At 41.6% G+C, this 26,200-nt stretch overlaps 1 protein-coding gene across 2 annotated transcripts in view; it reads right to left on the bottom strand.

Moving 5' to 3' along the window:
• SLC6A11 (solute carrier family 6 member 11) overlaps positions 1-26,200 on the bottom strand; it is a 175,733-nt gene that overhangs the window by 80,049 nt on the left and 69,484 nt on the right. For both annotated transcript variants that reach the window (XM_084839859.1, XM_084839858.1), the window contains exon 7: positions 18,768-18,902. In XM_084839859.1, coding sequence (XP_084695985.1) covers positions 18,768-18,902 — 135 coding nt within the window. The remainder of the gene's footprint in view (positions 1-18,767; positions 18,903-26,200) is intronic.

Below are 26,200 nucleotides of genomic sequence, written 5' to 3'. Positions count from 1 at the left end.
CAACAATCAATCTTGGATAACAATGGCTCTCAAAGTGATCCATTTAAAGTGGGATCAGGCATTAAACAGGGATGCGTTATTGCTTCAACTTTATTTGCTGTCTTCATCGCTATGATTCTACACCTTGTTGAAGGGAAACTTCCCACTGGTGTAGAAATCAGATATCGAACAGATGGAAAACTTTTTAAACTCAGTAGGCTGAAAGCAAAAAGTAATTACAACCTCTGTCACAGAACTTCAATATGCTGATGATAACGTAATCTGCGCACAGACATCTGACTTGTGATGGGGAGAGGAGACAACTTGTGTCAGGAGGGTCTAAACATATAGCTATGGGGTATGTTATTTTCTATTGGGATCATTGTTGTGGACAGATCTAGGGAAGCACAGGGTAGAAAGGTGGGTGCAGATTGTTGTGGCCTTAGTGTTTGAGTTTTCATTTGACAGACTGGGTTTCATTATTGACGGCTGAGTTGGTGGCTATAATGTCTAAGTTGGCGTGGGTAAGGGATGTGAGGCTGGATAGGCAGGTGATCTAACTCTTTGTCAAGATGGTTGGCTATTCAAAATGGTGGTATGGGATGTAAGTGTGATTTGGCAAATGAAATATGGTCCTTGAATTCTGAATTATGGTCTATGGGTCTTTGGATCCAGTTTTGTTAGATTCCAGCCCATGTGGGAAGTATAAGTAATGAGATAGTGAACCAGGCTGCTAAGGATATCTTGGAAGTTGGAACATGAAGTAATTGACATTGTATTACTTTAGTCTTCCTTGAAACTCAAGTCTTGGGTTAGGTGGATGCTTAAAAGGGAATGGGAAAAAATGTTGGGAAATGGGTACCACTGGTTGGTTTATTGCTTTCGTCTACATTTGGACTTTTAGATAGCAGAGCTGGATGAGACGCGTTGGTCTATTTAGGGTTTTGACAGGGCACTGTGCTCTTTGGAGTAATTTATTTAGAACTGGGAGAAGTTATTCTAGCTTCTGTGAAGTATGTGGAGTGGAGCAGATGGATGATGATGATTTATGGAATTCTCTGAGGTACAAATGATGAGAGGGAATTCCTCCTTCACAATCTGAATGAGTTGGGTGTTATGATTTCATCTGTAGGCACTATTTTTCTGGATAAAGCTCTTTGCAGTTCAGTGTTTCTCATTATATAGATACTTTTATGGGTTACCAGAATCTATGATCTGCTGTAGCTGAGAAGTGATACAGTTATTGCCTCTAGGTGGCATTTATACAGCCCCTTTTCTTTGGCCTTTGCTGACTATTAAATGTGAAGAGGAGAAGGAGAAATCCCTTTAACCAGATTCTTAGAAAGGTTTCCTGTATACTAGTTTAAAAGTAAAGGCAGAACTGTTTAAAAAGTTGTTGTGACCGCAGGTCCATTTTAAAATGCATATTGTGAGAGAAACCATGCTTAGAAATATGCATTTTGGGAGAAAATATGTTAAAAAATACATATTTAACTGCAAATTGTCATGCAGATTAAAAAAATAATTTGCAGGTTAATGCAGAAATAGGAGAGAACAGATTCATCATCGAACACATACAAAAAGACATGGACCAGAAATAGGCCCATTCTATACCTAGGCCACCCACCTTCACTCAAAATGGGAATGACCCACTATTTGTAGGATCTTTTGTGTCATTTTTTTTGCTAAGTCTGTGTGTTCATCATTTACAGTACTGTGCGACACTTAACTTGTTAAAGTGAGGAAGAAGGCACTCCCTGTTTTGTGAATATTGGGAAATCTCACTCTTGACTGCTGAGACATTTTAGAGCAGGGGAACTTCTGGAGGCCCAGGGCCATTTTCGATGCCCAAATTTCCAGCATGGGCCACAGTTTGCAGGGTACTGTGGGATGTTCCCGCCAAAAGAAAAACAACTGAAATCACCAGTTTGCCACCAAACATCAAGCTAAATGTAACCCCTTTGGTGCTCTGGAGCAGTTACGGTTGCCATTTTATTTTCAAATTAAAAACAATGGGAGCCATGTGTGCCCACCCATTTTATAGCCTTTTAGAAATAATTTGGAAAGTTCTAAAGAAGCAGGTGGGAGGATTACCCTATTCCATCCCTATGTTGCATCACATATTTAACAAGGCTCTCTGGATTAGAACACAAATTTGTACTTAACCTATCCAGTCATTTTTTTAAAACTTCCACCTAAGGCATTTCGTGTGCCAAATGTGAAAGGGACTGACTATACCATCATAGTCCAATTTGCAAAAGTCTCCACAAAGAATTATATCCTGCGTTTGGCAAGAGGGGGTGGAAGACTTTCCTGGAAACAAGATAAAGTTATGTTATTTCCAGATTACATCAAAGAGGTGGTGAATAAAAGAAGGCAATTTATCAAAGCAAAAAATATGGCAAAACAAATTAACTTACAGTATTACTTAAAATATCCTGCTACACTTTGTATCATGTCTGAAGGTCAGATGAAGAAGTTTCTAAATCATGAAATGGCGGAGGCATGGCTGAACGTAAAAATGCGTGAGAATTCTGTTACAACCCCATGAACTGGAATCTTTAAACAAGCTTTGTTAACTGTTTGTGTTTAGTCTACATGATCCAGGCTAGGTCAGAAGATAAATGATTATATATATATATATATATATATATTCGTTTATTCTCTTTCATCTTTTGTTTTTTCTTGCTTTTCTTTATATTTTTCATTTCAAAATAGATATGGTATGCTGTATTTAAATTAATTGTTTGAGGGTACAATGTATACTTATATATCTAGTATAAAATATAAAATATATTACTGACTGTTGAAGGTTTAAGTTTTATTATTATATAACACTGTATTCCTTTGTTGTAGTAGTAGTAGTAGTAGTAGTGGTGGTGGTGGTGGTGGTAATCTAGGCTACTCGGAATGAACTATAGACCTGTTTCTTGGATATAAGATTGATGATATGATATTGAAATGTAAGGTTTTTGATTAAACTGTAAGATTGCTAAGGTTATAGATATAGTTTGTAAAACAGAATAGCATCGGAGGCTGGGGGGTATTGGAGTTTAAATTTAATTCTTTAAGGGGGAGGGAGAGGGAGGGGGGAGGGGAAAGAATTGTCTTCCTTTTTCTTCACCTCCTTTCCTCCTCCCTTTGCCTTTTTTCCTTTCTTTTTTCCTTCTCTTTTTGTTATTATGGTGTTCTCATCAGAATATTGTATTGTTGGGAAATTCTAGTATTGATCAGGTTGTTGGTAAGTTTGGTATTGTATATTTCATTTATAAAGATAAATAAAAATATATTCAAAAAAAGAGAGAAGAAGTTGCACTGCTAGTTTATTCCTCATTTAATCATCATCCTATCATTCCTTCTGACAGCAAACTCAACTGCTGAGAGCCATTTTGTAGCAAAACTAGGGCCAATGAAAAACAAGAGGAAGGTATCAGCATGCCTAAGGGAATCCTGAGGTTTGCAGCAGTACACAATCTCTTCTAAACACGCACACACACACACACAAAAACCGAGGCCAATGAGGGCTATTCTCAGCAGCCATGGAATGTAGAGTGACAGAAAAACAGAACACCAGGGTGGGGGTGAAAAGAGTGGAATGCCCCTGCTTGGTGGGAATGGCTGGCTGGAACACTGAACGGGGCACTCGTTTAAGCAGCAGGCTACATTGCAACTCCCCTTCATGGATCACTGCCTTGTTGTGGCGAAGGGGCTTGCGTAACTCAGTGAAGCCATAAGCTATGCTGTGCAGGGCCACCCAAGATGGACAGGTCATGGCAGAGAGTTCTGACAAAATGTGGTCCACTGGAGAAGGAAATGGCAACCCACTCCAGTATTCTTGCCAAGAAAACCCCATGGAACGTATCACAAGGCTAAAAGAGATGATGCCGGAAGATGAGCCCCTCAGGTCGGAAGGTGTCTAATATACTACTGGGGAAGAGCAGAGGGTATTTCCAAGTAGCGCCAGAAAGAGTGAAACGGCTGGGCCAAAGCCGAAAGGACACTCAGCTGTGGATGTGTCTGGTGGTGAAAAGAAAGTCCGATGCTGTAAAGAACAATATTGTTTAGGAACCTGGAATGTCAGATCAATGAATCAAGGTAAGCTGGAGGTGGTCAAACATGAGATGGCAAGATTGAACATCGACATCTTGGGAATCAGTGAACTAAAATGGACAGGCATGGGCGAATTTAATTCAGGTGACCATCATATCTACTACTGTGGGCAAGAATCCCTTAGAAGAAATGGAGTAGCACTCATTGTCAACAAAAGGGTGGGAAAAGCAGTACTGGGGTACAATCTTAAAAACGATAGAATGATCTCAGTACGAATCCAAGGCAAACCATTCAACATCACAGTAATTCAAGTCTATGCCCCAACCACTGAGGCCGAAGAAGCTGAGGTTGATCGGTTCTATGAAGACCTACAACACCTTCTAGAACTAACACCAAAAAAAGATGTCCTCTTCATCATAGGGGATTGGAATGCTAAAGTAGGAAGTCGAGAATTCACTGGGATAACAGGCAGGCATGGCCTTGGTGTACAAAATGAAGCAGGACAAAAGCTAATAGAGTTTTGCCAAGAGAACACGCTGATCATAGCAAACTCTCTTTTCCAACAGCACAAGAGACAACTCTACACATGGACATCACCAGATGGTCAATATCAAAATCAGATTGATTATGTCCTTTGCAGTCAAAGATGGAGAAGCTCCATACAGTCAGTAAAAACAAGACCTGGAGCTGACTGTGGCTCAGATCATGAGCTGCTTCTTGCAAAATTTCAGCTTAAATTGAAGAACGTAGGGAAAACCACTAAACCATTCAGGTATGACCTAAATCATATCCCTGATGAATATACAGTGGAGGTGAGGAATAGATTTCAGGGATTAGACCTGATAGACAGAGTGCCTGAGGAACTATGGACAGAGGTCCGTAACATTGTTCAGGAGGCAGCAACGAAATCCATCCCAAAGAAAAAGAAATGCCAGAAAGCCAAGTGGCTGTCTGATGAGGCTTTACAAGTAGCTGAGGAAAGAAGGGAAGCGAAAAGCAAGGGAGAAAGGGGAAGATATATCCAACTGAATGCAGAGTTCCAGAGAACAGCAAGGAGAGACAAGAAGGCCTTCTTAAATGAAAAATGCAAAGAAATCGAGGAAAACAACAGAATGGGAAAGACTAGAGATCTCTTCAAGAAAATTGGAGATCTCAAGAGAACGTTTTGTGCAAAGACAGGCATGATAAAGGACAAAGAAGGCAGGGACCTAACAGAAGCAGATGAGATTAAGAAGAGGCGGAAAGAATACACAGAAGAACTATACAGGAAAGATCTGAATGTCCCCGATAGCCATGATAGTGCGGTCACTGGACTGGAGCCGGACGTCCTCGAGAGTGAAGTCAAGTGGGCCTTAGGAAGCATTACTAACAACAAAGCTAGCGGAGATGACAGTATTCCAGCTGAGCTATTTAAAATCCTAAAAGATGATGCTGTTAAAGTGCTGCATTCAATATGCCAACAAATTTGGAACACTCAACAATGGCCGCAAGACTGGAAAAGGTCAGTTTACATTCCAATTCCAAAGAAGGGCAGCGCCAAAGAGTGTTCAAATTACTGCACAATTGTGCTCATTTCACATGCCAGCAAGGTGATGCTCAAAATCCTACAAGCTAGGCTTCAGCAGTATGCGAACCAAGAACTACCGGAAGTACAAGCTGGGTTTCGAAGAGGCAGAGGAACTAGAGATCAAATCGCCAACATTCGCTGCATCATGGAGAAAGCAAGAGAATTCCAGAAAAACATCTATTTCTGCTTCATTGACTACGCTAAAGCCTTTGATTGTGTGGATCACAACAAACTGTGGCAAATTCTTAAAGAGATGGGAGTACCAGACCACCTTACCTGTCTCCTGAGAAACCTGTACGAGGGTCAGGAAGCAACAGTAAGAACCAGACATGGAACAACCGAGTGGTTCAAAATTGGGAAAGGAGTCCGACAAGGCTGCATATTGTCACCCTGCTTATTTAACTTATATGCAGAGTACATCATGAGAAACGCCGGGTTGGATGAATCACAGGTTGGAATTAAGATTGCCGGGAGAATTATCAACAACCTCTGATATGCAGACGATACCACCCTAATGGCAGAAAGCGAAGAGGATCTCAAGAGCCTCTTGTTGAGGGTGAAAGAGGAGAGTGCAAAAGCTGGTTTGAAACTCAACATTAAAAAAACGAAGATCATGGCATCTGGCCCCATCACTTCCTGGCATATAGAAGGGGAAGAAATGGAAGCAGTGGCAGATTTTACTTTCTTGGGCTCCAAGATCACGGCAGACGGTGACTGTAGCCATGAAATTAAAAGACGCTTGCTCCTTGGGAGGAAAGCTATGGCAAACCTAGACAGCATAGTCAGAAGCAGAGACATCACCTTGCCGACAAAGGTCCATCTAATCCCGTGATGGCGAACCTATGACACGCGTGTCAGCATTGACACGCATAGCATGTGGTCGCATGCCGAGAAGTATGGGGCCGCATGCTGAGAAGTATGGGGCCGCATGCAGAGAAATATGGGGCCGCATGCCGAGAAGGACGTTTCATCCTCGGCTACTGCACAGCCAGGTGCAGTAGCCGAGGTTGAAACATTTGCTGTAGTGTAGTGTAGACACTCTGTGCCGGAGGTCTGTAGGCCAAAACAACTCTCTGGGGGCCCTGTGATCGCCATTACCAGCAACCACATAACCACAGCAACCATCATCCAATCTACTGTTCTGGGGTGTCGTGGATTTCTAATTGACCATCATTACTGAGATAAGTGAGGGGGAGGCTGGGAGACGCAAGGGCCTGTGCTATGGGTGCCGTTTCCCGCCATTAGAAATAGCGGCAGCCATCTTAATTTATATAAGGAACGCCATTTTGCAGCATAGTGCAGACTCCATTTCACCACTATTACTGTTGTGCATCCTTATTAACCCCTATTTCTGCTTATTAACCCTGCCCTTTCCTAAAAGACAGTTATATGTGCCATCTTGTGGTCAGTTAGGCTAGTTAACCCCTAATTGCCTGCAGGGCTAACAGGCTATCTATAATTCTATCTTCTGTCACTGTCCCCCTTATGGAGAACCCAAAAAATAAAAAACCAAGGTTAAGTAAAGGAAGTGGTAGTAGCAGTAGCCGACCCTTTCAAGAGACATGGACCGAGATGTATGGCATTATAGAAAAAAATGGCAGATCATTTTGCGTTCTATGTACTGAAACGGTAGTAAGCAGAACGTGGAATATAAATAGACATTTTGAAACTAATCATTCCCAGCTCTTGAAAAAAAGTGAGGATGAAAGGAAGGAATACATTTCCAGGCAGCTACACCTTTATAAGAGCCAATCTAATTCCATCCTTAAATTTATAAAAGGCTCTACAAATTTAACATCTGCAAGTTTGAGCATTGCTCACTCCATAGCTCAGCATGGAAAAGCACTCAGTGAGGGAGAATTTATTAAAGAAACTCTCCTAAGATGTGCACCAGTTCTATTTCACGATATGCAGAATAAAGATGCAATTATTAAGAGAATATCTGAGTTACCACTCAGTAGAAATATCATAAAAGACCGAATAATGAGACTGAACACAAACGTACAACATCAATTAAAGAGAGACATAAGTAATTGTAAATATTTTTCCATCTCTCTTGATGAAACTACTGATGTCACATCACATGCTCAGTTGGCCATTACTGGTCGATATTCTGATGGTCTCACAATGAGAGAAGAGTTGATAAAGTTAGTATCAGTGCCAACAAGTACATCAGGAAGCGAAATATGTAAGGTTGTTATACAAACATTCCGTGACCTAAGCACTGATATCTCTAAAGTTGTGTCAGTGACAACAGATGGGGCACCAAACATGGTGGGGAAAAAAGTCGGATTTGTCAAATTGTTTACGGAAGCTATTGGACATCCGATTGTGCCTTTTCATTGTATTATCCATCAGGAGGTTTTATGTGCCAAGGCAGGATTCACCGACTTAAGACTTAAACGACTTAATGTCAGTTGTTACAAAAATAGTTAATTTAATAGCTGCTCGCCCCCTTCACAAGCGAGAATTTTCTGCACTTTTACTGGAGGTTGATTCCACCTACAGTGGACTGCTGATGTACAATAATGTAAGATGGCTGAGCCAAGGCAAAGTTCTTGAGCGCTTTGTGGAGTGCTTTGAAGAAATTAAGGTATTTCTTGAGGATAAGGATCTGGGAAACTTTTCTCAGCTCAGTGATGATAAGTGGGTCAACACCCTGATATTTTTTACAGATCTTTCTGTTCATATTAATGAACTGAACTTAAAGTTACAAGGTTTTGGCAAAAGTATTGACGTTATGTTTGGATACATAAAAGCTTTTGAAAGTAAACTTAAAATTTTCAAGCGAGATGTAGAAACTAAAACTTATAAGTATTTTCCTCGAGTAACAAAGTATTTTGAGAAGGCCAGTGCAGCTGTACAAAATGAAATGGAACCCTTGCATATAAAGTACCAGCATGTTTTAGACTCGTTACTTGACCAGTTCAGTGATAGATTTAATCAATTTAGAAGCCTAGAACAGACCATAAAAATAATTAAGTATCCTGATGTAGTAGTCTACAGTAGTTTGGAATTAAATGGTTTCCAATGGATGCAAATTGATGATTTGGAGATGCAACTTGCAGAATTTCAAGACAGCATCTGGGCTCAGGTGTTTGTCGACTTGAGGTCAAAGCTTGAGAATCTGGAAAGGTGCCACTTGGAGAATCAAGAGGAGTGCCACTACGAACAGGAAATTTGGAGTGCCTGGAACCGATTACCAGACACTTTTAGCACCCTGAAAAATATAGCAACGGCTTTACTCACAATTTTTCCCTCTACGTACTTTTGTGAGACCTTATTCTCAGCGTTAAATAATATCAAAACCAACAAAAGAAACAGATTGACAGATGAAGTTAGTAGCGCTTGCTTGGGCTTGAAGTGTACAAAATACCAACCTTCAATTGAAGGTTTAGCCAATGAAATTGAGCAACAAAAAAGTCACTAATAGGCAGGTTAGTTAAAGAATTCCCCCTCCCCCTCACTTATCTTAGTTCACGGCACCCCACACAAGTTAAATAATATCAAGACCAACAAAAGAAACCGACTGACAGATGAACAAAGAAGTCACTAAGCAGGTAAGTTAAATAATTAGTTTTTGGTTTATTAAATACAGTTATATATTACAATTATACATTTTTGTTATTTAAACTATAAATATCGCGAAATTATGGTTTTTTTATTCAAGTGACACACCACCCGAGTTATGCTCGGTTTTTTGGCGAATTTTGACACACCAAGCTCAAAAGGTTGCCCATTACTGGTCTAATCAAAGCTGTGGTTTTCCCAGTAGTAACGTATGGCTGTCAGAGCTGGACTATAAGGAAGGCTGAGTGCCGAAGAATTGATACTTTCGAACTGTGGTGCTGGAGAAGACTCTTACGAGTGCCTTGGACTGCAAGGAGGTCAAAACAGTCAATCCTAAAGGAAATCAACCCTGAGTGCTCATTGGAAGGACAGATACTGAAGCTGAAGCTCAAATATTTTGGCCACCTAATGCGAAGAGAAAACTCTCTGGAAAAGACCCTGATGCTGGGAAAGACTGAAGGCAAAAGGAGAAGGGGACGGCAGAGGATGAGATGGCTGGATAGCATCACCAGTGCAATGAATATGAACTTCAGCACACTCCGGGAGAGAGCACAGGACAGGAAGGCCTGGCGTGCTATGGTCCATAGGGTCACGAAGAGCTTTTATCATATGGAAACACTGAAGTGACAAGTTCATTTTCTACACACATGAAAACCCACTCAGACAACTATCTACATGAGCTACACAAAGTTTACAAGAGTATCATAATGATTACACATTTTTATTTTCCACATATACTATCCATATGGAAAATTACAGAAATGGCACTTTCTATACACTGAATATTGGGGCGGGGGGAGTGAGGCACCCAGGTTTCTCCTTCTGCCATGTATGCTGCTGTGTGGGGCACCTGGTCACATCATCCCTTTGGTTCCTTAGTCTAGTAGCTACTCCCTGGAAGAGGAAGAAGGGGAAGAACAGGAAGAGGAGGAGGAGGAAGAAGAAGAGGAGGAGGAGGAGGAGGAGGAGGAGGAGGAGGAGGAGGAGGAGGAGGAGGAGGAAGAAGGGGTTCCAATTATTGCCTATTATTTACAGGCAAGCTTAAGCCATAGTCTCTGTCAGTTAAGCATGGAAGAAATGGGGAGGAAAAGAGACCAGAACACACCAGCAGGCTCCCTCTGGCACAATCAGGTCTCCATCTCCCTTTCCTGCTTCTTGGCTTCATCTTCCCTGCTAATTGGTTCTAGGAAATATGTCTGGCTCTGACATTTTGTAAGTATTTTACACCCCTTCTTAATACATAGTTCACATGTTTAATATGTAACAGGGTGGATTCAGTGTTCTGTGAGCAGAGTTCCATTCCATATTCGGGTTCTGGCTCACCTGCACTCCCCCCGCCCCGCTGCATCTTGTTGCCCCTTGTGAATATCAGTTTCTCAGTGTTGGGGGACCTTCTGAGTGAAGGTCCATGAGAGCATGAGAAGTGGTGTGGAGGCTGCAATGGGAATGGGAATTGGTGAAAATTGTGTCTCCCTGAGTTTTTCTGCATGATACCCAAGCAGAAACAATGCTTTCAGAAATAATATCCCACTTTCTCCATTCTTAATAAACCAGGTAAGTGCTCTGAAAGAACAGAAGCAAAACTAGAGATCAAGGTGTCTTCTAAAGAACCCATAAACAACTGTAAGAATCATGAGAGCATGATAAATGCCTGATATAGAAAAGCTCCCCCTCACACACACACACACACACACACACTTCTGTTCGCAGAAGCCTTCCATTCATAGAAGGGCACCTTTGGATCCAACCCAAAGTGTGCATTGCTCTATGCACAGAAGGAAGGATATGAAATTATAGCAAGGGTTAAAGTGCAGACACTTAGAGTGCAGGTAGGATACTATACAAATTAGGAATAATTATGAAGAATTATCATTGTCTGTAAACCAGGGATGGGGAATACACCAAGGATGGATTGGATACACCAGTAGAGGCTGGTGGATCTAATTTCGGTAGGGCTCTGAATCCATTCTGTTTCAGTCAGAACCAGCCAGAATTCAAAAGGAGCTATCCAAGGTGCTGAACCTATTTGGGTGTAGGGTTCAGAACCTTGGATAGCTCCTTTATAGTTCTGGTTGGTTCTGACTGGAACCCAGAATGGATTCACAGCCCCACTGAAATCAGAGCCACCAGCCTCCACTGGGAAATACCCTGTTAGGGTCACCATCTGGCCTGCCAGCATCTTCCAAAGCCCCACCCCTCTCCTGGAAAGGAAAATCTCTTTCTGCTCCAATCACTTGATTGGAGAGAACAGCCTTTCCCTGCTGTACAGTGAAAAAGGGAGCCTTTGTCATTGTGTGGCAGGGAAAAGCTCTTATCTACGGCTGTGCACTGCCTCAGTACAAAGCCCGAATAACAAGGCGAAGCGGGCTGATTTGGTGGCATCTTGTTGTGAGATGGAGCAGATCAAGCCAGCACCGAGGTGCCCTGAAACGAAGCACCTCCTCCACCTTGTATATTTGGAGGTCTTCTTATGCCTTCTGAGCAGCCTAGACAGGGTGTCTTCAAAATGTATCAACTTCTGAAAGATCATGCAGAGGGGCAGGAGGCGAATGGATGCACCAAATGTATAAATTTGAGAGAGATCTGGCCACCGGGAGAGGTGGGGGAAGGGTGGAGTGGAAGGGAAGGGGGGGGGGTTCTGCTATGAGTCAGCCTCTGTTTGCTCATTGTGATAGACATGGTGTTATTGGAGAGGAGAGGACTGTCTGAACGTTATTTGGCTACAGCAATGGTCTTCATACTAGGGTGCACACACTCAAGGGAGGGGCAAGGTGATCCACCGGCGTGCGCAAACCACCTGATAATTGAGCAGCCTCCTCCTGCCCTAACAAGCTGCCATTGTGTGCAGTGGTGGCGGTGGTGGCGGCAGCAGCAGCAGGATAGGACAGGAGCTGAGAGAGAAGCTCCATGTCATTTCAGTCCTAGCCACTGGGAGCAACTGCCCCAGCCTCTGCCAGGCCCTTCCCACTCTCCTTTGGCAGAACAAAGCCAAGAAGAAAGTGTGTGCTATGGGGACTGGGAAAAATGAGGATCCATAAAATCAAAGAAGGATCCTCATGATTTCATATGACTTTTAAAGGGGAGACCCACAAAACCACCATCATATCACAGAGCACATCTGCCTCCATGGACTGAACTAGAAAAATCATGGATCTGCCACTTGTATGTGCAGCCAAGGCACAAAAACATGGATCCTTGGCAGGGATCCTCTTCATTTCATATGATTTTTGCAGAGCAAATTCCCCAAACCGCCAACATATCACAGAGCACATCTGCCTCCATGGACTGAACCAGAAAAATCACGGATCCGCTACTCGCAGGCAAAGCCACGACTCAAAAAGGAAAAATGCCTCCCCCCATTCCCCAGAATAAGACGGCTGATGGAGCATGTCCAGAGGGCATAGGAGCTGGCGCCAGCAGCAGCGGAAGCCCACCCTTATTGGCAGGAGTTGCCCTCCAAATGGACACCCTCCTCTCCTTCCAAGGAAGGGAGAGAGCGCACGTGGAGGGCGACTCCTGCCCTTGTGCTTGTCAGCGATTGGTGGGCTGTGACGGGCAGTGTTTTCCCCAGCAGCACCTTCCCCAGCAGTGCCGGCAGCAACGGTGCCCCCCCTGGAACAAGGGCCCAGGTAAGGAGTTGGGGGCTGGGTGGCATGTTGGGGGAACCCCCGAAGTGGATTCGAATGTTCGAATCCCACTTTGGCTTCGTAGGCTGAGGCGGGCCGGGGATTCCCCGAATCAGCCCAAGCCGAATCGGGCCCACCTCAGAAGACCCGAAGTGGCTTCTGAGTCAGATCAGCAGGTCCATGCACAGCCCTACTCTTATCACTGATCAGAAATAAGAGCTTTTTCCTGCAGGGAAGAGTAGGCAGAGTCTGGGGAGGCAGCTGCTGAGTGATTCAGACCTGTTTACTCCTGAGGCTTGCCTGCTGGGTCTTGCCCTGCTTACTTGTTAATAGACATTATGTTCATGCTTATGTCTGAGTAGATATGTAGAGACTTGGTATTTCAGATGCTATTTGAAAGAGCTGATGAATGATATAGTCCTGCTTACTTCTAAGAAGACATGCAGAAACCTTATTCTGCTTACCTCAAAGATGCTTAAAATTGGTTATAATCACTCTTTGGTCCTGCCCACTCTGCCTTTGACGACACCCACTTTGCATTTGATACCACCCAAAGACAAAATGTGATCCCTGAGTCGTTTCCAAGATTGGAATTTGGCTGTCAAGCTGAAAAAGGTTGCCCACCTTTGATGTAAACAGACATGCAGTTACCGTGGTAGTCGATTCATAATTGCACCTGTTCTAAAAGGTTCCTGCTAACACATAATATAGCTGTATTTCAGTGAAATGGGCAGAGCCTTGTAATCAAGGCCTAAAGGCTTTCTACTATGGCTAGGGAAGCTGGAGAAATTCAAAATGGACTAAAATGAGTTTGGGTTTCTAATAATCCGACCTGTGGAATCTGCTGTGGACTGGCCTCCTTGGGCCGCGTGGAGTCTGTGGACTTTTGGATCTTAAAAAAAAAAAAACTTTCCTGAAATTTACACAAATTGATTCATATGAAAATACACAAATTTCTGCTGAGACATATGCCATCCTATATGCACAGGGAAAAGTTGAATGGAATGGGGGACAACACGCTAAATGTTACATACTAGAATAAATTACATAAATCACTGCAAATCCTCTTATGAAATTATTTACATACTTTTCTGTATAATGGGGAAAAAATTGAATCCATCTGTGAAGAGACACTGGAATGAACGACCACACAATCCACATGGGACGGTTTTCAGAAAATCTGGACATTCCTAACTATAACACCAAAATGCATTAGTTGCATAGGAACCCACATGAAAAGTCATTTAATTCTTCCTTTCTTAATTAGTTTATGTTTCTGAAATGGTATATAATATGAAGCCAGCTTGAGGCCGTTTTTTCTTTGAATGTATGGGCAGAACCAACAGGGCACTTACGCCCTGCTGATTCTTTTCCACCCGGCTGATTCCATTGCATAAGTGGGGCCCACTGCTTTATACAAGGGAAATTTAGCGCTTCCTAGGGGAAACCCCCAAATGAGCAAACATGCTCATTTGTGGAAGGAAGGAAGTTGGCAGGGCTCCTTATGGGAGCTCTGCTGATGTGCTTCCTTCCACAAAAGAGTATTTCCGCTTGTTTCAGGTCGCCTCTGAAGCACTAAAGTGAAATTGCACATGCTGTGGGGGCTGCTTGCGCAATGCAGTTGGTGGCGCAGAAGAGAATCAGGGGGGCAAAAGCACCCCACTGGAGTCTGCCCTTTGAATCTGACAGTACTTTTGTTAGTCTCAGTCTGATGTTGCATATGCAGTTTGATTGCTCTATCTATCAAACATTTCTACCCTGCTTTCTCTAAAAACATTCAATGTAGCTAATGAACAATGAAGCAACCACATCAATAATAACAGTAAAAGAATTCTGTCAGTTATTTTTATCAGGTCCAGTATCTTATTGTAACTGTTTTAGCTGTTTAAATTGTTTTAAATTCTGCATGCTTGAGATTTTATATTATGTTTTTATTATCTTGTATCGTGGAGTGTATTTTTGTGAGAACCTTGGCTATTGGACAGTAGAGAAATGATATTATTGTTACTGTTATTATATAAAATTCATTTACACCAGGTAGCAACCAATGAAACCATATTTAATAGGTTCATCTTTTAACATCAGGCCTTTTAACATAAATTAAACCAATTAATTATTTTAAGTGTACGTTCATATAACCAAAAGGTCAATATTACTATCTCTGAAACACTGGAGGAAGTATAACGTCTATAACTCATAATTTATATAACAAAAGCTGCCACTCATTCTTAAGAATGAAAGGCCATCTTCGATGTTTTTTTTCTTTCCCTACTATTGTAACACAACACAATTAAAAAAAATAGCCTGAAAAAACAAATGCCCTTTATTCACAGCCCAACCAATTAAAATTTGCCATCACCAATTAAAAGTGACCTGCACCAATTAATAAATGAAATGATTAATCTACCACAGAAACCAATTAAAACTGACAGCCCTATTCTGCAATAGAAAATGATAAAAAGAACACCAATAAAAAGAACACTTACTTCTGAGTGAATATGCATAGGATTGCACAGTTAAGCTGCAATCAAGTTATCAATTATCAAGTTCATTTGGCAAAATAATATTTCCAGATATAAGCCTGTGTTTAAATGTTGCCATGATGTTGCATTTAAAAATAAAATAAAATTGTGTTGCAGATTTTGAATGCAGCACTGTTTTTCAAGATCCTACATCAGAATATTAGCACTATGCTATTAAACAGAGAACAGTGAAGGAAGATGATTTGTGAAAAATGCATTGCAAAAGGGATTTGAAAATGTTTTGTTTGTCTGCTTGAGGGAGGGCATTATAAAACCATAGCAAAAATAAAAAGCGGAGAGCCCACAGAATTCTGGTGGTCTCACAATATGAAAATGAAATAATTATTTATTTTTTAAAATGAAACATTACACCAACATTTAAACATAGGCTCACATCCAGCATTGAACATATCCAGTTCATTATTTTTCCAAATGAACTTGATACATTTGAGCTGCTTCAGAAATACTAGGGAAGAGGCTTGGGGAACTGCTATATTATCTTAAAATGTACTTTTGCTTGAATATTTTACAGTTCACTGGGTTAAGGTAGAGAGAGAAATGAAGACTGACAAATACTGTCCTTTTCATCTTTATCCTATCTTTGACTCCATCTAAATCTATCATAACTTAAGCACGGTGAAGTTGAGAGAACATAAGAACAGCAGTCCTGGATTTGAAAAAGAACCCATCTAGTCCAGCATTCTGGTCACGAGTAGCCAACCAGCTGCCCATGGGAAACTCACAAGCGGGACATGAGTGCAAAGCACCCTCCCACTCATGTTCCTGGCAGCTGGTATACATTAGGCATACTGCCTCTGATCCTGGAGGCAACATATAGCCATCATGACTGACAGGCATTGATAGCTAGCCTCCATGAATTTGTCTAATCCACCTTTAAAGCCTTTCGAATTGGTGACCAGCACTACAGAATTCAGAACCTTTCTTCAACCAAACATTGATTTTAGGATTCTGAGAAAATGTGATTTTTTCACAAAATAGGGGAACCACTGAGATGTAGACTACAATCCTATACATACTCACTTGGGAGTATGGCCCATTTAACTCAGTGGAACTTCTGAGTAAGCACGCATAGCACTGCACAGTTAGGGAGCTTTTAGATATGAGGTTGCTTGAGTGTCACAGGCATTTTGGAAAGTGCCCACAACAACCCTGCCAACAGGTGACAGTTTTTCATACACCTTCACCTCACCTATTCCATGGTATGACAGCACTTAGTCTGTAAAGAGGGGATTAGCACTTGATCTAGTACTCAAAGCAACACATGAAGACACCCACTATGACCTGGCTCGCACGATCACAGCAGAGGAATAGGCCATGGTGACTTATTTTGCTTGCTATGAGTGCCAGGCCGATTTGCATAATTATCCTCACTGGTGTAGCTGGTGTAGCATATCATGCAAACCCAGTGAGAGTGGATTGTTGCTGTGGTTAACAAGCCACCCAGAACCCATAGGCTGTTTTAGGGTTCTGGTTAACCACAGCAACAAGCCACCCTCACTGGGTTTGCATGATATGGCAAGCTACACCAGTGAGAGTAATTATGCAAATCCCATCCCCAGCTAGCAGGGGAAATAAGTCACCATGGCTTATTTTCCCTGCCATGATCACGAGAAGCAGGTCATAGTGGGTGTCTTCGTGTGTTGCCTTGAGTACCAGGATCAAGGGTAATTATGCAGATCCCCAAAGTATGCAATTGGCATGTGCAAGGTGGTGGTGGGGGAATAAGCTATCGTGGCTTATTTCCCCCACTGTAACCATGTTAACTTGGTCCATCTGTTTTATCTCTGGTTCAGAGTCTTCAGAGGTTGCTCTGATTTTAGCTGAATTGAGAGAAAACTTATCCAGATTTTGCTTTGAGACTAGTCAGTTTCAGGCCAGCCCCTCTTTGCAGGCTATTTCACAGCCCTTAATGTGCTGTATTGCATACAATTCCGCCTTTTATAAAAAGCCAGGGGAACAGCAGCATGGTATAGGTTACAGAAAGGATTTCTCCCTTCATTATGTGTCAGGTGAATATCACATTATTGTCTCTGAATCAAAATTTCAGGGATTATACTTATGCAGTAGAAGCACACATTGAGCTGATCTGAGGATAAACCCTAAATCTCTCTCTCTATTATACTGATATGTTTCCACAGTTGCCTTCAATAATTTAAGGATGAAAATAGAAGATATGCTTATCTGAATCAGACATTTAAACCAATTTGCTTGAAAAAGTAAAAAGATAATTATTCCAATAGTTGCTTTGAAAATATAACTCCCTTTTCATCAGGCATATCTTAATTGTGTATCATTGTCACTATAGGCTTTAGGACTGAAAAAGTGAACACAGCAGCACCCATTCTGACCAGGCTATGGTGAAGAGAGACTATCATATAAAATAAAGAGGCTTCACAGCAAGTCCTTTAGCCATGGTGCAAGCTCAGCTTCCTCTTAGCTTTATAATTGAACAGGATTGGGGTTGGGTGCCCCATTTTCCCCTTCAAGAGGGAGTTTCCCGAACAGGACCATGGGAACGTGTGGCATTAAGACCCAGCTCAACATGGGGCTGCAATCCGGGCCACACCCCGGGGAGGCAGAAAGGGGCTCATTTCAACGGTCTGTGCTGTGGGGTGTGCCTCTGACTCCTGCCTCAGACAGTGAGGCACCCTGCAGGCAGGCTAGGTTGATGGGATCAGATCCACACCCTATGCCTCTGCCAATTCTATTCCAAGCTGAACTAATAAAGTTGTGGCCAATTATTTAACCCATCCAAGTCTATGTCTGAATTTGTTTCCTCACCTCCCTGTCCTGCCCTAAAGGGACTAGCTAGGCGCAGCCACACACAATGTGAGATCTGCATGCCAGCGAATTCAAGGTTAGTTCATTTGTCATTCTTATGCCCTGCCCCACATTATCTTCAGACAGGATCCCTATTCCCCCTTTTTTCTTCAAATACTGCATGAACGTTTAGGCCACAATCCTATGGATGTTTAGACAGAAAAAAGTCTTACAACTCCTAGCTGGAAGTTGTAGAACTTTTTCTGCCTAAACATGCATAGGATTGCACTTTTACTCATTTAAACATTAATTGACTGCTTACAAAAATAAAATAAGACACACAATTGAAAGGTGATTTGGTGAACTATGCCAGGCGTGGGGAGGTGGAGCTGGCTTCATGATGTTAAGGGCACCAGCCATACAGTTCCACCTACAGCTGGCTTTTGTGGCAAACACACAATGCCAGTAATTCCAGAGCTCAGCTCTGGAGAGAAAAGGTACAGCTGAATTAAATGTAGCGAGAAATGTCTCAAAATTGGCCCCACTGCCGCTCCTTCACCTTCAGCATCTAGGTGAAACTGCAGAGATTTATTGTTCATTTGAGCTTGAAGAAAAGCACAGGTGCTTACATTTTTATTATTTGGTTTTTCTTAGGTTCAAGTTCAGTCCTACCTGTGGGTCAGAAAGTCGAGAGAGGTCAGGATACAAGTAGAATTTTATGCCTTCAGAGGCTCCAGGTAATGTTACTCCTCGAATCAGCAGAATCAAGAGCATGATATAAGGGAATGTAGCAGTCACGTATACGACCTATGAAGAAAAAAATGGGGAACAGATAATGAAGTATAAAGCAATATGCTCAGCTTCAGTGCATGCATGGAGGATAAGGCTATCTATCAGTGACTACTTGATATAGCCTTGATGGTCTTATGCTACCTCAAGGATCAGCGGCTTTTCATATAATGGTCAGTAGTATCAAATGAGGCTGACAGGCCCAGCAGAATCAACAGAGACGGGCAGCCAAGACTGTCTCCATCACATAACCAGGCCTGAAGGCAGGCTGAAATTGAATATTGGTGGTTGGCTGGAAATTATTTAAACCAATGGGATTTAGAGAAGACTTCTTTTTTGTGGCAAATTGTCATACATGGTTCTTTCAGGCTTGCTAGAATAATGCCCCCCTCCAACAAGACATTTACCACTCTTATTACCCACTTGGCCAGTCTTCTTCTGGCTACTTTTATCAGCAAGGAATGGCAGGAGTAGCATGCACAGGTGGCTGGTCTCACCCTTCCATGTATCCTGTCCATATCCTTGGCTTTCATAAACAGAAACAAATGGACTGTTTCCACAGGTACATCCAAGCCTGAATGATACTAGTGACTTTAGCCACAAAGTATCTAGCAAACAGGTCATAATGGCTACTGAGTGGTATATATTTTCCTATATCTTAGTGAACTGTAACACAAGGACATTCACATAAAGTTGCTGCTAAAGTGCAAATGAAGTTGTGGTCATATGAACAGAAGCAATTTTATAAACACACAGGACACACCCAATATAAACACATAAACACATCCAACATTGCTTTTCTGCCTCTGCAGGTTCTATTGTGCTCATGGGACCCACTGCTAGCACAACAGGGACTAATACTTTCAAAAGGAGCCCCAAAAATGAGCAGAAATGCTCATTTTTAGAATGGGGCAGGTCAGCCAAGCTCCCTTCTGTCCACTGACCTGCACAGTTCCAGAAACAAGTCTGTTTGCTCTTTTCTGATTCTTCAGGAATTGCTAGGTTCTCAGTGCTCTAGCAGTAGATCCCACTAGCTTGCAGGCAGTACTAGATACCACCCACTGAATTTAAATCGAAGTGTAGTTGAATTAGTATGTATTACATTGTTGACTGAATGTTTTGGTTTGGATGCAAAGTAGTGTGCAGTTGCTTAGGCTCATACAAAGTCCCTTTATTAACTCATTTTTCTGGCAGCACCTCCCTGCACCCCACCAGAAGTCACAACAAAAGCTGGTGGACCCTCTAAACTGGCTTTTTGTATGGGATTGTAGCTTGGTAAAGGGATCAGTGCCCCTACCACGTGCACATGAAAGTGCCTTCCATTCATGCATGGGTGTGGAAGATGGACTGAGGCCTTTGTTGTTAATACCAGTACATCTAAGATAGTCTGCACTGCAGGGTATCCTGATACTTTAGGGCTTTGGCTCACATTGTTCACAACACATTCAACTTGAGTCATGTGTACTACACATTAACATTCACTTCCTCTTGGCACAACCATGGTTATTTATTTATTTGACTTGTACCCTACTTTTCTACCAAAAATGCCACTCAAGGTGTTGTACCATCCCTATTCTTAAACACAATGCCTGCCCTTTGATTTTCCACTTAATGACCTGGACCTTCATGCTAAGTTGTATGACTTTTATGGGGGGTTGTTGCTCTTGTTATGATTGCATAGATCTCAATAAGCCCTGGGAGCTTCCTGTTCTTTTTCCCAATATGTCAAACTTCTCCGAATAAATTTAGAATAAAACAGTTTCTAATTATACTAGATCCTGTTTTAATTACCTCTAATTGCTTAGTGTATTAATTTGCATGTCAATGCTCAAAATAGTTCCTCCACATCACTGCTATGCCCCAGCAATATCAGTGTCTGTACTGAGGAAACAAAGCAAATATCCGGCTTGTCTGTGTTTGCATTGCCACTATATGAACTGGCAGCTAGTCTTCTAGATGGTACAGTTTACAATACAGCAAGTTTAACTCTAGAGAGACCATAAAGAAGTAACCTTAGGAGGAACAATGCAAATATATCTTTAATCAGTTCAGAGAGAATAGGAAACACTTAGCATGGTGAATTTAGCCAGAAAAGTTAGATTTCTTGGGCTGCCACTATGACACAGCATGTCAGCTCAGTCTTCACATACTACATCACTGCAACTCCATATCAAGAAGAATCAAGAAGATGGAGCTGGCTGTACTGAACTTCACTCCTTTGTTTTGTTTATATTGTGCCTATAACATGTTCTGGCACCCAAACAATCTTTTCTAAGAATTGTGGAGAGACAAGCTTGTTGTGGGTATTTTTGAACATATTTTTTACTTCCCATACTTAGAAAGGCAAATTATCCTGCAGGACTCGGGAATCTCAATTGGGACATTGCAGGAGCCTAGTGGTTCCTATGCCATTGTCCTAGCTGCATCCTGTCAGATTTTTGTGTGTCGCTGAAATCCAGGAAACTCCTTACCTTTTGCTGATGTTTCAGGTTGAGTATTGTTCTTGTTACATTTGTGAGCTGCCTTTTCTCTAACAGCTCACAGCACCATTTCTGATCTAACAAAAACCTCTAATATATGTCTGGATGAGAAATACTAAATTTGCCCCAAACCACCTGAAGACTGAGAAGAGATTGGAACCTAGGTTGCAATGTTTAACATTCTAGCACTTGCCCTATAGAAAAAAGCCTCACAACTCAGCCTGGGTAGCATCAGCCAAGGACTAAAGACCAGGTGAATTTTTGAGAATTTATCCAGGATGGAATGTGTGTTCCTGGTATCGGTGAACTGAAAAAGACTGGTGATTCTGTTAGTATACTGACCATCCACGGCAGTGGATTTTGGAATTGGTGGGGCTCTGCTGAGGGTGCATTTGTGTCCTATAAGATTCATTTACACACCACATGCCACTTCAACACACCAGTGCCTATGCAAGCTTTTGGACATACCATCATTTACCCAGTGAGTAATTACAGACCTCCACAACCCACTTCAGGGACTGGAGCTACCAAATCACTAGCAGCTCTAACATTACCTGGGACATGTAGGCAGGACAGTGTTTCTGAAAATATGAAGAGTGCCTTTCCATCATGATTGAATAATGAAGTGAGGCAGCTACTCCCCTCTTCAAGGAATGGATCTATCAAATCACTATTTGAAGGAAGGGATGAGTGAAGCTGTCAATTTTCACTCTGCCATTTTCACATATTTTTACCCATAATTCTGTTCCATTTCCACACTTATATGTGATTTTTAATTTTTTTTAAAGCTCAAAAGTAGCATTTTAATATGAGATGGATCCAGGATCTGCTTTCCATGAGAAAAAGGGCTCTGCTCGTGGAAGGTCCCTCTGCCCAAATTTTGGGGATCCCTCCTCCCACATACACCACAGCTCATCCCATTCAGGTCAAAAAGCCCAACCAGCAATCATCTTTGCAAAATGTTCCTTGGCTGGCATATTTACATCTTTATTAAACCAATCTAAATATTCGAACCTCCTAGTCTTTACTCAGGCATGATTCCCAAATTAGTTAAACCAGCAGTATTAGAAGTAAAAACTATGTAGTTAAAATTGCTGAACACTGTTAAGTTCAGTTGGTATGATATACTGTGGCTTACAGTCCCTGAAATTTACAGGCCTTGTTCATGTGTAACGAGAACCATCGTGGGTAAATTTCCTCGTGGGGCTTTTCACTGCAGTTGTGGCTGCCATTTTTAATATTCAGAGCGCAATGGGGGCTCCATAGCTGCTTCTTATGTGTAAACCCAGCAAAAATGGGCTTTTGGGGTGGTTGATAAGCCACCCACAACCCTAAAACAGCTTATAGGTTCTAGGTGGCTTGTCAAGCACCCCAACAGCCCACCCTCGCCAGGTCTGCATGTGACAATAAGCTACAGTGCACCCCACTGCACCCCGGATATTCAAAAAGGCCAACAAGAAGTCCCACAGGGAAATTGACCCACGGTGGCTTCTCATTATGTGTGAACCAGGTCTCTGTGTCATTAAAGATATAATGCTTGGGTGTGTTTTTCAAAACTAAGGGTTGGCGATCCAGGAGAAGAAGGGATGTTTTGCCAGAGGAAGGGCTCCACTCGTGGAAGATTCCTCCACCTGATTTTGAGGGATCCCCCTCTCCCCCATGCCACAGCTAACCCCATTCAGCAGGGTCTCCGGACTCTCTGTGTAGCATCATCAGGGAGCTGGAGGGGCTGTAGCAAGGAGGGGGCAGGGAAGTTCACTTCCACCAGTGCAGGTGATCCAGCTTAAATCTGGATCCAACTCTATGTATTTAAATAGCATTGCCTACTCCTGGCTTAGTGGAATGAATTTGCTATTTAATCCCCCTCTTCCAGCTGAAAGGGAGATAGCATAGCACTGAGGGGCAGGGACAAAAGTTTTGGTCAATGCAGTATCTCCATAAGAATTCTTTAATTGCATGTTTTCTTTTTCCTTGATATTAAGGGGCATAGTTCATATTGGAAGAGTGTTCCCTGCTGCAGTGCACATATTTTGGCATGCATTTATGTATGTGCTCAAACATACACATGTACACATATACTCTTTTTAAAAATACAAATAAGTATAATATTCCTAAATCTTGTCTACCTCTATTCACTTCTAAAAATTTGATAAGAATACCAATGTATCACCTGTTCACTAAGCAGCAAGAGAATTCTGAATTACATCAGCCAATATTTAGCCTTTTCCTCTGGTGCATGACCATAGAATCATACAGTTGGAAGGGGCCATTTCATCTGTCAAGTCCAACCCCCTGCTTAATGCATGAATCCAGCTGATTCCTTGGATGACATAAAAAGCAAAGGTACTACTCTCTTTATTTAGTGATGTTCTTTCTGAAACAACGCCTTTAAAAAAATCAGCCTCTATGTTTAATAGAGTTTGACCTTACTGCAGAAGCTTGAAGAATGCAAGGTGTATGGACAACCTTTAACCCTGGGGCAAGATATGATATATTTTATTCCAATATGTGATATGGGGCTGACTTTTCATGCCTGGTTGCTTCTATTAAGTCTTTTCCTGAGATAGCTGACTTGTTGGAACTGGGCCAAGTATCTTTCCCTTTATTAACAGCTGGCCACTTCCTCATTCCAGCCTAAAAAGGAAGAGGAGGGTGCTTCCTGTGTACGTGATTGGTGAGGGGTGTGTGAGTGTGTGTGAGTGTGACAGAGAGAGAGAGAGAGAGAGAGAGAGAGAGAGAGAGATTCCTTTGCCTTCCTGCTTTGGCTTGCCTTGATAAACGGGTATGGAGTTCCTGCTTTTGGGGGGGGGGGGGTGTCTGTTTCTAGCTGGATGCATTATTGTTCTGGGGCCCTGGCCCCTCTCCCTGCAAGGGGGTGGAGGGAAGTGTGTGAGGCATTCTCTAGCGACTGTCATGTGGGACCATGTTTGGGTCTGTGCAGGCTAGCTACACTGAAGATTTAGGTTTGTTTTCCTGTTTCCACTATTTCTCCTTTTGTTCCTGTGAATGTTTAATAGAAAATAAATGTTTCTTTCTTCCAATTTGGATGGGAAGTATAGATTGAAGATTTCTGACCAAGATTCAAGAGAGAACATTTTTTTCTCCTCACATGGTCTAATGTGGTCTCACATGTTACTCACTAACACTACCAAGGCATTTGAATCTGGGCATGGAAGGGAGGAGTGGCTGAATAAGAACTCGAGTAGACTCCTGCTCCATCACAAACCAGATACAAGTCATGTACAAAGATCACTGTATGTACAACTCAGTATGTTATCTCATTTCCAAATTCATCTTTTTAAATTCTGAAGTTAACTGAATTCTATATTATTCCAAGAACCAGTTTTGTCCTAGATACTGGGAATTATTTTCAGGAAAATAAGGGCACTGTTAATAACAAGGCAGTGAGATGAGAAGGAAATAGCTAGATTTTTTTGATATCTTTTAGGCAGAAAGATCTTTACCCATTTTGAAACAAAAATATTTTGATGCAAAATCTGGAAAACTTTTGGCTCATCAATTATTTAGAAAAACACTAAAGGGTTAATTTTGACAAAAAGATATTTGGGGAAATTACAAATACAACTGAATTTACTGTTCATTACAAATGGCTACATAACTCAAAACAACCTCAGGGGAGTAAAATACAGATTCTGGAATAGCTTAAATATTCCAAAAATATAAGTGAAGATAATTTAATTCTTAATGCCCCTGTATCTGTTACCAAGTACTTAAACCAAATGGGGCTTAATTCCAGGTAAATGTGTATAAGAATATAGCCATACTTAAAATTGTTCCCTGGCTCTTAGAGATTGATGGCTGAGTTTTATTCTCAGTGTAAGTACATTTTGGCTCTGATTTTATCAGATTTGTTTAGTTATGTCACAGCTCAAACACTAAAATAGCCTGATTAAAAAGGAAGATAAGGACACCAAGAATGTGGAAGCATATAGACTAATTTTTCTTTTAAATGTTGATGTAAATACAAATTGACCAAATAGGTTTTATTAAAAGAAGAAAATTGATCCATGATCTTGCAAGACCATTCAACGTGATTCATAATGGGAATATAACAAAACTTTCTACTCTTCTCTTGTTCTTTGATGCAGATAAGGCTTTAGATAACATGGAATGTTTAAACCTCTTTCATATCATTGATGCCTTTAATACCAGGGTAAATTAATAAGGCATGGATTTAAATGATATATAACAAACCAATGGCAAAAATCTCTATCAAAGGCATTCCACTAAGAATTTTTCCCTAAGAAGAAGAAGTATTCAAGGTTGTTCTCTGTCAACAATGTCATTTGCCATTGCTCTAGAATCATAGGCTATAGTCTTTAAAATCCATAATGTTAAAGGTGTGCAAGCTGAACAGAACATGGCAAAAGTATCCCTGTATTCTTTCTGATGATGATATGCTTTTGTTGCAGCAACCAGAGGAGTGGCTCTAGTTTCAAATTGGATCAATTGTACTGGTGAAAGTTTATTTATTTTATTTAAAACATTTCTATCCCGCCCTATATCATTACAATCTCAGGGTGGCGTACAGATAAAATCAATTTAAACAGTATTAAACAATAATTAATTTAAACACCTAAAAACATATTAAATTATTAAACAGGCTAATACCAGTTAAAATCTAAAACAATAAAACAGTTAAAATGATGTAGTAGGGAATGCATTTAGCCCTCAAAGTCTTTGGTAAAAAGCCATGTTTTTACTTGGTGCTGGTAGTGGCCAGAGTGTTGGACTGGGAGCCAGGAGATCTGGGTTCTAGTCCCCATGGAAGCTCACTGGGTGACTCTGGACCAGTCATGGACTCTCAGCCCAACC

The sequence above is a fragment of the Heloderma suspectum genome, chromosome 2 (genome assembly GCF_057233095.1).
Source record: "Heloderma suspectum isolate Gila_16-S chromosome 2, 16-S_ref, whole genome shotgun sequence".
In the NCBI taxonomy this organism is placed as follows: Eukaryota; Metazoa; Chordata; class Lepidosauria; order Squamata; family Helodermatidae; genus Heloderma; species Heloderma suspectum.
This window is presented reverse-complemented; position numbering and strand designations above follow the sequence as displayed.